The sequence below is a fragment of the Phalacrocorax carbo genome, chromosome 6 (assembly GCF_963921805.1).
Source record: "Phalacrocorax carbo chromosome 6, bPhaCar2.1, whole genome shotgun sequence".
In the NCBI taxonomy this organism is placed as follows: Eukaryota; Metazoa; Chordata; class Aves; order Suliformes; family Phalacrocoracidae; genus Phalacrocorax; species Phalacrocorax carbo.
Genome location: NC_087518.1, coordinates 60,968,552 through 60,979,998, shown reverse-complemented (window position 1 = coordinate 60,979,998; position 11,447 = coordinate 60,968,552). Strand labels below are relative to the sequence as shown.

General features: G+C 38.1%; 1 protein-coding gene across 1 annotated transcript in view; it reads right to left on the bottom strand.

The window, feature by feature from the left end:
• Positions 1-10,808: 10,808 nt before the first annotated feature.
• LOC135314126 (loricrin-like) overlaps positions 10,809-11,447 on the bottom strand; it is a 73,408-nt gene continuing 72,769 nt past the window's right edge. The window contains exons 57-58 of the mRNA XM_064455784.1: positions 11,182-11,220; positions 10,809-10,892 (exon numbers count right to left, since the gene is read on the bottom strand). Coding sequence (XP_064311854.1) covers positions 10,809-10,892; positions 11,182-11,220 — 123 coding nt within the window. The remainder of the gene's footprint in view (positions 10,893-11,181; positions 11,221-11,447) is intronic.

The window sequence follows — 11,447 nt, the reverse complement described above, 5'->3', positions numbered from 1 at the left end:
GGCACGAGCGAGTTGTCTGAAAGCCGTGATAGATTTATTGAAGTGCAAGGCTAGGTGGAACGAAGAGATGGACGTCTCCGAGAGAGCCACATCGCGTGCTCCCAAGAAACACAACGCCCCCTCCCCCCAAATGTTGAAGACCCCATTTAGGCAAAACTCATTTATGCTTCAGTTACAGCTTAAATTCCAGCGTCAGATACTTGGGCTGATTTATCGATGGTTGGCAAAGGATAGCGCGGCCTCCGCGGCGTAGCAAAACCGGGTGAAATCCTCGCCCCCCTGAACCTGGTAGCAGAACGCGGATGGAAATATATTTCATCGATGACAAGCGTAAACCACGGGAGACAAGCATATAACTAATAAATGTAATTTTAATACCAGGCACACGTTCAATAAGACATCAATTTGAAGTACGCTTTAGGAGAATACGCTTTGCTAACGCCGAACGAGCTTAGCCAGCGGCGGCTGCTAGTGCAGGAGCGGCCGTGCAATGGACACGCCACCGCAGGCAAGGTGCCAGAGCAAGGGTTGCTGCACCAACAGCTCCAGGGGAGGTTGCTGCAAGACGTGGAACTGCTCCTGAACGCAGAAGTGGGCCACGGTCTTCCTGTGACCACATTTACTCTACCTGCTCGCAAATATCAGCATCATTCTTGAAAGTAAACTTGCAGATATACTGGGTATCACAGGTTAGATTAAAGACTTGAGAAAAGGAGCAAAGATACCGTCAGTTTTATGAAAGTAATTACAGTTCCATTCCTTCCCAAGGGAAAATGCATCATTTTTCAGCAGCTTTTGGACTATCAGCCTAAGCTGGGGTGCATTGCCTCAGATGCTCCTCTACAGAGCTCTAGGTATTTGCAATCAGTTTGGTCGGAGTTCAGGATTTCTTTGCTCTGAGGTATTTGGCTTCTCTCATGAATAAACTTTAATTAAACCCCCAAAATATCAGTCCCATGGAGGTTTTTTTTTTTTGCTTTGCAACCTCCATATTGAGCTTGTAATCAAATTGTAATCATTAGACTTAACACCAATAATCTGATATTATTTTAGCATCTTCTTTTCTGTCCCATGGAGGGCTGCTTATCGGGTGTTTACGTTAGCCTTATTTTATACGATGATGACCAGGCACAGTGCTCAGTTTGCATATGCAACAATTCATTTGACCTCCTCCGCTTTGATTAAAAACCAAATGTTTTCTAAGTATTTGTTTGTCACCCCAAACAGATATCAGGTAGGTGTTCATCGCATTCCCCATTGGAAATAAAAATAAAAATATATAGGTAGGGTTCAATATGCTCACTTAAAATGATGCCTAAACCACTGACAAAACTAATGATATCTACTAATGACTAAAACCAAAGGGAAACTAATGAGAGGCATGACATACTAGCTAGACATACAACATAACAGCCAAGTAGCATCTGCCAATTTGACTTAAGGGTATTTTTTTTTTCTTACATCAAGTAATTAAACTAATATTGCTGAATATAATCCATGTCTAGGCTGCCAAGCATCTCTTCAGAAGTTCATATAGACCATTTTGATGTAGCAGCAGAGAGAGCAAAGGCACTCAAAACACTGAGCAACAGCAGGAGTCGGGAGGTAGAGTGTTTCCCAGCAGAGCTCTAAACAAATAAAAGAGAGAGCAATTTGATAAACCCCATTCAAAATAGTTCTATTTATCACTATTATAAAACCATAGAAAGTTTCAGAGTAATTTTTTCCTATTAGCCCCCTTCTATTATGTAGACACTTCTGATGTTAATAGATCACGTGCCACATCTGTAGCACACACAAATCAACAGGTGTTGAGTTTTAAGGTGATGAGCGCTTTATACTTTTGATCCTGCCTATGTGGTCCCACTTTTCCTCATTTTTGTTGATACTATTCCCATTTATTAGGTTGCACATGTATTCCCACACATTTATTCAGATGCAGGAAATCTGCCAGACACCTCCCAGTATGAACAATGTGCGTAGGAAGAAACCAGTAGAAATGACAGAGGAAGAGTGCTTACTATTTGACTGCTGCCCGAGGAAGGTGAATTCTGAAAACAAAACAAACAAATCAGTCTAGAAGTGTTCCCACCCGATGGCTTTGAACACAGTTTTGCCTGTGACCAACAAACTTTTAATAGCTTAACCCACAGCATGGCTTTAAGTTGTTCAAGAGGAAAGTAGCTTTGCATAGATAGTTTTAGTTACACACCCTATCTCATCTTACATCGAAAATCTCAGCTAAAACTGATGAAAGGGTAAAAGTCTATTTTTCTCTCATTCCATTATCCTATTCCATACAGAGTTTTCCATCACTGTAGCTGAAAGAGGGTGTTAAAAATTGATAAGTATTAAAAAAGAAAAAAACACAAAACAAACCCAGGTAACCTGCCAGTGAAAAACTCAGCAATCCAGCTTATTAAAAGAAGTGAAGGATTAACTGAGTAGGGTCTGAAAAAATCTACACACAGAACAGGAATTTAAAATTAGAGGAGAGCAAAATGTAACAAGGCCACTAACTGGAATGTGAAGCAAGACAGATTCAGATTTAAAATATAACCGACACTGAAATAGCTTTCCCAGGCTGAGGCTGTGTTTTCCACAGTAGGTTCTTTAAACACAAATGGAACTAATACAGAATGTTCTCTTCAGACCAAATCATCCCAAAATTGCTCTGTCAACCAGCCAGGTTCTTTGTTTACTAAGAAAAGAAGATGAAAATGCTGTGATGAAAGCATTCTTACCTGTTTTCCAGAATAAGTGCTTCCTGAGCTAGACGAGCCCTGTAAAATAATTTCAAACCATTTATTTTTGTCCTACGAGACTCCTAGTGAGTTGTGTCCAAAGAGCACTCAGCACTCTTGAAGATACCCTAGGTATTAGTGATACTGACTTTGGTTTTACCTTTTTCCTTGCACTTTCCCCCCCTATTTTAATTGAATGGTCTCAAGGACGCACAGCTATGTCCTCTTTACTCCATGAACAGTTTCAGAGGACTTTCAAAGCATGGAATCATGGACTGAACTACGAAGTTTGAAACTGAAACAGTTATCCTGATATTTGAATACATCATTCTTAATAGAATGACCCAAGCATGTTCCTGTAAGTGACAGAGTATATCTAAACTTTGCTGTGGGAGGAATGAACACTGCCTCATCCCTAGGTTCAAGTTTGAACAAAATACTCCGATTTTTATTGGTCAGTTTTCTCAGACATTTATTGTAACGTACTTTTAAATTTCACCTAATTTAGATTTCACCTACTTTGAAGTGTTGCCTACTTTAAATACCTATATCCACATTTCTACCCTGGTTGTAGAATACTATAAGAAGAATATCCTTACTGGCTTTCCTTGGTGACTGCCTCCTGAGGAAGATGGACCCTGAAAAAAGATACTAGTTTTCACCTCTAAGCCTATTTGTACTTCAGCATATTCTTGCTATCTGGAATAAAGGGCCACAGGAGAATGAACACTATTTTGTGTCCAGTCATCCAAAAATCCCAGGGAAAAACTTATTTGAAATACAAATATTTAACATCTAGTTATAAGTATTCTTTTGAATGATGTATTTGTCAGAGAATTTAATATTTAATTCAGAGTTCTCAAGAGGAAAGAGCTGTTTTGTAGTTATGATTGTGTTTAATATATAGAAAGGGAAAAATAACAAGGTCCTAGTAAACATTAATCCACCTGGAATTACTCTACAGTTAGATTTGGGCAGAGGGGGAAAGGGGGTAAATGTTAGAGTCCTTTACAGCCCTATTTGAAGAAAGCTTTAATTACAGGAAGGTAGCTGAAAATTAAAAATGGATACTGAAAAGTTAGATATTCTACAAGAACTTTATTCAGTTTTCTGGCAAAGTTGCTCTGCTTATTTCAATGGCATTGCCAACAGGGACTCTTACAAGCACTGACGCTTACATACATGCCATCAAATATGGTACAGAAAATGTCTCACCTTTATGATTCTTGTATAAGAAAATGCAACATTTGTGCCCACTCTTTAATAACAGGTGGATACATCTTATTTTCTACAAGAGATAAGCTAAAACACTGTGAGTGCTGATTTATATCTCCTGCCATTGAATGACCACAAGAGGAAGGTCTAAATTACATAGTAGAAAAAGTGGTCTGAAACAGAAGATGGAAATACGTGTAGTCAAATATCAACTATTATTTCCTACAAAAAGAAAAAGCAAGTATTTTCTTCAAAGCAAGCCAGAAATACTTAGGCAAATGCATATAAAATGAATTAAAAAGTGAGCCCTCCTGAGCACGAAGTATATGATTGCTCTGAGTTTAAACAGAAATAACTGTTCAGAAGTCCCTTACAAAGGAAAAAAAAACCCTGTGATCTCATTCTGTGACTACTAGAACTGATCTAGAAATCAACAAGAAGTTCAGTTACAGAGTAAAATGCTGGCTCAAATCTAGGGACCTGTCTGGAAACAAATATTGTCTTTGCATTTGTTGAGATTGTCCCAGGTAAGTGAATCATGTGACATTTCCTGCATATTTAAGTCATTCTCAGAAAAACGTCTAATCCCTAACTAACTGGATATAACTTTTTTAACAGGCTTATAAGGAAAAAGAAACGTAAACTTCAAATTTTTATACTTACGGGGTTACCAGTTTGTCTGCCTCCAGAAGGATATGAGCCCTGTAAGAAGTCAAACATCTATTAATTGAATGAAAAAAAAATCTTCCATTGCTGTCTTGAGACATTTTGTGCAGTAATTAGACAAACTTATTTGGATGTTCTTTGAAGAAAGAGTTCCTGGGGTACCTAACACATAAGCTATCGATTGCACCCCAAAACAATGCAATTTGTTATTCTGAATCAAGAAAGCGGTGTTACGAGATACAGTACAGTGATTGTAGTTTTACACAGAGCAGTAATTAATTGTAACCAATTATTTTATTCAGCTTCCTGAAATGGCTTTAATTGATACTACCTCAACTACTTAAGCTCAGTAAAATGGCCAAACAAATGTATCTTTCAGCATCAAGTAACTGACCCGACCCAGACAGCACAGGGAAAGAGTTCGGAGTGATGGGGTGGGAAGACGAGATACTCACCTGCCCACTATAGTGGCTGCTTCCTGAGGGAGATCCCTATTAAAAAAAAAAATAAATCACAAGACACTTAAGTGCTTAAGCATTGGCAGAATAACAGCAGTTACTTGACTTTTCTGCGAGAAGTAAATATCCCAGAGGAACCTTTTGACAGATCTTGGTAGGAATGTGGAAAGTATATTACTCTAAAAAGATGCAGTGAAAGGCTTCTGACTTAATTCCTCTAAGTTCCTTAATGATTGAAAGTAGTAAATTTATTAGACGGCCACCCATTGCGTCTGTTACCTATTTGGGCTAGTAAGATTCCTCGATTAATGACCAACTACTAAGTCTACAAAAGGTACATGGGGAGCTGCTTACAGTAAAGGACTCAAATTGCAGCTGAAGATGAAGAAAGTAGCAGTATTGCGGGTAAAACACCAGAATTTATGTTTTCAAAGCAACATCTATTAGTATATTTTGTACCAAAGCTCTGAGTATTTAAACAAATGCAAAAAACAACCTTGGATCATTTCAATATAATTGAAAAATAACACAGAAAATATGTTTTGCACTGGTGTCAGCGATGTGAAACTGAAATAAGAGGCATTCTGAAGTAAAACAGCTAAAATTATGATCTATGCAGTTTCTTTAAATTGAAGCTTGTTCATGTTACTCCATTTCAGTTACTGAGAAATGGTCCCTGTTTTCAGATAGTTATTGAGAGTAAAATGACTCTGAAAAAATGACTGGCAGTATATGTACTGCATCATATTTTCCTTTAATAAATAGCAAGTGGGAAGACCATCTTGGAAGCAAGGAAAAGTTGCTTGCCTGTCCGCCATACTGACTGCTTCCAGAATACGAAGAACCCTGTCAAGAGAATGTGGAACTTTTGTAAATAATTTTTTTAAATACCACCTGGCATCAAAAAACCCTGGACTCATGGCACCGATTAACGGTAAGAACTTTACACATTTCTAATGCAGTGGCAAATGGCTGCTTATCTGCACATCATATTAGTCGTTTATGCATTGAGATTAACCCCATGAATTAGTCTTCAGTATTTGCTCAAGGTAAGAAAGCTTCTATAACAACAGAGCAAAATCTTGGCCATAGTATATAGAAAGATGACTGAAATATCAACAGTGATTCCATAAAAGCCACATGCACTCTTTGGAATTATTGTCCCTATCTCTGTGACTAAACTGAACTCAATATTTGGTGACTTCTGGGCAAATATGGCAGCTGAGCCATGTTTATTTGGGAGGAACTAATCAATGTAAATGTTAAAGACGAATTGCCTACCTGTCCACCTTGGTAGCCGTTTCCTCCAAAATAGCCCTGTATTCAACAAAAATAGCCATGTTTACTCTGTATTAAATTCAATGTCATGTAGAGGAAAAGAAAGAGAACATATTGCCCTGCTTCAGTGATCAAGTAATTTACACTATTACTACTACACTCTTCTGTTTGGTTGATTCAACAAGTAAAGGATTTACTTGTTGACTTTACTAAATCAATACTTAATATTGACAATGTGATTGATAGTAAGTCCCTTGTTGACCGATTTATGACTGCTTTAAATTGAATCAGTTTTGATTCGTCCATATTCCTTCAGATTATCTGCTTGCAAGGAGAAGTAATTCTCTTCTGGTTCTCAGAAGTGTCATATATACCACGAGTGGTATACTTATGGCACATGGGTTTTGCTTGATTTCATAATCTGAGAAAGAGAAGTAGTAGTCATGTAAGCAATTTTGACTATACTGGGACATAGTCTCAAACCCTCCCTCAAAAGTAAGTTAGCTTCATTTCAGCAAAACCACCTGTTTTATTATTTATGGTTGGTTTGGTTTTTCTGAAGTATTTACAAAAGTATAGGGAATACATGAATTAGAAAAATGGAAATAGCTGGAAATAGCTTTAACTTTTTAAATGCGTTACTCTGCTCCCACTTGGAAGCATTTTGGGCCAAGATTTTAGATTTAAGTTTCACTAGTTCAATCTGTTAATAACTGTTAATAACCATCGTAAGTGCAGCACTATTATGCACACATGTCCAAAACCCAGCAGATATACTATAAGATATTTGGGAAGCAGATACTTAGAAAAGTCCCAGGTCTCTCTTATAAACCAAAAGAAATTAAACACTTTGAAGCAGGTTTTCACATCTGGGTATTTTACAGAATCAGCGCTAATCTTCCAGGAACTGGAGAACATTACTACTTGCTTAATCCAGTGTGGGGAAAGTGCAAATTATTTCCCATATATTTGTTTGAAAATAGAACTGCATCTGGGTAGCTAGTTTTGAATACAATACTACAGTTGCAAGTCACTTAATATTTTTGTCCTTAGCAAGTTCCAATCTTCTCATTTTAGCACAATGTGAAAAAAAACTTTCATCACAGAAATTCACAGACAGAATTATTTCAAGAAATGTAGTTCCTTGGGAATTTTCCAGTATGTATAAACTCTATGAAAACTATACAAAGACAATACTTACTGAACTTCCACCGGGGCACACACATCCACCCTGTGTAAAACACAACCAAAACTTAGAGTCTATGACTGGAAGAGGCCTCTGAATTAGAAAATCAAGCTCACATTCTGCTACTTCAAGAAAATGGGCTATAAAATCCTGCTCGTAAACGCACCAGGCTCCATCTAAAAAGTAGATTCTCTCTCTCACCACTGTCTTTTCAGGTTAGCTGTGCACTTACTGATCAAATTTCTCATTTAAAACTTACAGTAAAAAACCTATGCACCAAAGGGACAAGTAAAAAATTCGGAGTTATACTAACTTAAAGCAGGTTTTTTTGCCGCCCTAGAGAGGTCAGAGCACGTGGAATACATGCCGTACTCTCATGCCACAGGTGTAACAGAAAACACTAAAGATGACTTCCAGTGGAGGCCTACTAGGTGATTTCTACCCTGATCAAACCAACTGAGAGGCGGCCAGGGGTTTGCCGTTCAGTGCCTCACTTTCCACATTCAAACTGCACAAAGTGTGTAAGAAGAAAAATGTTTAGCAGAAAAATGTTTAGCACAAAAGCAGGTGCAGCAGCTCAAATACAACTGCCCTTCAGACAGTTACTGCTGGCTGCTCGGAATGACAGGGAAAAAGAGAACAGCGTGTTGCTGAGGCTTTGGGCAACAAGGACATCGGTGAAGGAAAACAGTTCTTGTGAAGGAAGGGTATGCAAAGTAGATTGTGAATGGCTGACACGGGCACAACTGAGCAGTGTGGAGAAAGAAAAGCGTACCTGTCCACCAGACTGGCGGCCTCCTGCATAAAACCCCTGGAAAAAAATTAGTAGCTATTTATTTCTGTGTTACTGAGTAACATTCTCACTGGTTCTCTGTGGTCCTTAGTCTTTCAAATTGCTTCTGTTTAAGCATAGCAAAAGTGGCCTTCTTAGAACTGCCACATGTTTAAGGAAGCATTTCCATGCAGTCACAAAAGCCCCTGTATCATTTGCTCATATCATAACCTGACACACCAGACAGACCCAGACTTAGCTATCCTCACTCAGTTTGGCTTAAAGCTATTCTTTCTTTCTTAGAATGTTCCTTTTTTTATTTGCAAACAATACAGGTCAGTTTTCCTAATGAACTGTGTACCAATACTGAAAATACTATGAAAGTAGAAGTTTTACCTGCCCACCATACTGGCTGCTTCCTGAAGAAGCCATACCCTAAAGAAATGAGAAAGCATTTATATTCGTTGCACATTCTTTAAGTTATGACCTGTCACAGAAAAACACACTTTTATTTGTCTTCCTTGGATTTAAGTGTCACAGCAATACAAAAACTTCAGTTATAACCATACTAAAACCTGTTGGCCTTTACAATGGCTACTGTTTAAACAGAAAAAATAAGGTTTAAATCAGTGTCAGCTTCAGGCAGGTGTGAGTAGTGCTGCTGCACTGGGTTGTGAGCTCAGCGCAGCCTCCTATGTTTTACTTTCCTGAGTGGGCTGACACAGCAGGAGGCTGTATATTCATCTCTTCTGCCTAAACACTGTTTTGCTCTAAGGCAGCCCTTTATAAAATACTCTGTTTTTCACAAAACAGAAGAAGAGAGAAAGGTGAACAATGGAAATAACAACCCATAAATAGAAAAACAATTCTCACCTGTCCTCCGTAACGGCTGCCACTTGAGAAAGATGGACCCTGGAAAAAAGCGTCAATTATTTCTCCATCAAAAAGCTTATTTAAGGGTTTTTGAAAGAAAGACTATTTTCTTCCTCGGTTGTACAACGCAAGGTTACAGAAAGATAAGCACTCAACGTATTCCTTTATGTGTTCTATGCAAATTAGGTATGGTCTCTATCATACAAATTGTCCATAACACTGAAAATGAGATATTAGGATTATATACCTAGTTTTGGGAGACTGTATTTGGACTGAAAATTTCTTTATCCCCTAATTCCTTCTCCAACAAATCTGACAATAAATGTTTTCAGAGGCCAAGGATGAGTTTGTCGGGGGTTTCACTCCATATTAAAGGATACACCACTAGGCAGCACTAGGAACCCTATCAATCATCTTTCCCTTCACAAGGGCATGGAACACCTTCTCTTAACACCTTCTGACCTTCTCCCTTGTTCCTCTCCTGAGACATACTGCTTCTCTGATATCAACTCTGATATTGTGTTTTGCTGAAGAAAGTGCTATATTCCATAGGTTAAGGTAGAGGAGGAATGCAATCTGCTTTGAGCCTCTCCTTACTGTTAGAGTTAAGAAACCACGACAGCAGCAGAAGGGAAATGGCTCCAGAGTGAGGAGGGCAGGTCAGACGGTAGAACAAGGCCAGAACTGCACTTACTGTGGTACAACAGAAGCACTGGTCCTTCATAGTTTTTGTATTGTTTCAGATCATATTATCTTTAGATACCTGATCATCTACTACCAGATTAACAGAGTTTACTCAAAATATTATTTTTTCAGTCAATAGAAAAGTACCCAGTTTTGACGTGTAAGCTGGGTGTTAGGGTAAGGACTACACAGGAAGTGATTCTCACCTGTCCTCCATACTGGCTGCCTCCTCCTGAAGAAGGTGAACCCTGAACAAAAAGAATTAAATGATCCATGTCATAATATTCCTTTAAACCATGCTCCATATGAAGGAGAGGTAGCTAATTTCTTTCAGAGCAAAACAGAGTTGACAGAACCAGGCTGTTCAAAAAGGAGTGAGACTCATCTGCATTTACCTTGATGCTTCAGAAATTACATCTCCTAAAAACTGCTTTGTATCACATACATTTTAACTACTATATGCCTAGCAGCAAATTAAATAAAACATGAAAAAAAAATCCATCACCTTGAAAATGTTCTTTTAGACAGAGAACTACCAAGTCTCTCGGATATAGTAGTAAATAAAGGGAAGAATTCTCACCTGTCCTCCATACTGGCTGCTTCCTGAGGAAGGTGAACCCTGAATAGCAACAAAAGAAGAAGCTGAAACTTCTTTACACCCATTGCATAGGCTCATAGAATCATTTCATGAGGCTTTTAAAAATTTTGGTCAGCTTCATGAAGTCTAATTTATGTTAGAAAGACATGACCTCTAGTCCTGCAACTTTCACATTCTATTTTTGCTTAGCCTTAAATAATAGTCTTCATCTGAACCTGTTTTGTTTAATCACAGTAGCACCATAATGCTACAGAAAAATATGTACTGAGAAGGTTTTAGACTAAGATAAACAAAGCAAGGTAGACAGCCAGGTAGGTAATGAATAAACTACAAGTTAGCATAGGTTGAAACTACAAAAGTGGGAACTATTAACGCTTACTTGTCCACCATAATGGCTGCCACCATAAGATGATGACCCCTGGAAAAATATTGAAAATCAGTTATTTCAGATTATCTAATACATGGAGACAAGCAGAGACATCTGTATTTTGTTATTTGACTGTTTGAAATCTTCCCAGAATAAACTCTGTATTTTTGTCTTCCTTGAATTCACAATATTGCTACAGAGAATAGATCACTATAAAGTTTCTTGAAATATTCCTGGATATCCTTTACTTGATAATCCTTTACTGGATTATCCTGGATAATCCTTTACTTGATAAGAGTCAAATTATGGTAAAACAAATATATAAAAAGTAAGAACTTACATGTCCGCCATACTGGCTAGATCCAGAGGAATATGAATCCTGTAAAGAATACCAAATAAGTGAATTACCTGCTCTAGGAATTCCTTAAATCAAAACATGACTCTCACAGGACAATAGGAGCAAAAGAGCAAGGTAAGAGTGAATGGAGGTGAGCAGGACTTTCAGCATGCTTTAATAACTAGAGTTCAAGCCTTACAAGGTAACTTGGGGAAATACCCGAGTTTCTAAGCAAGGGTGGAAGGCAAAAAAACCTACTGCTTTGTCTG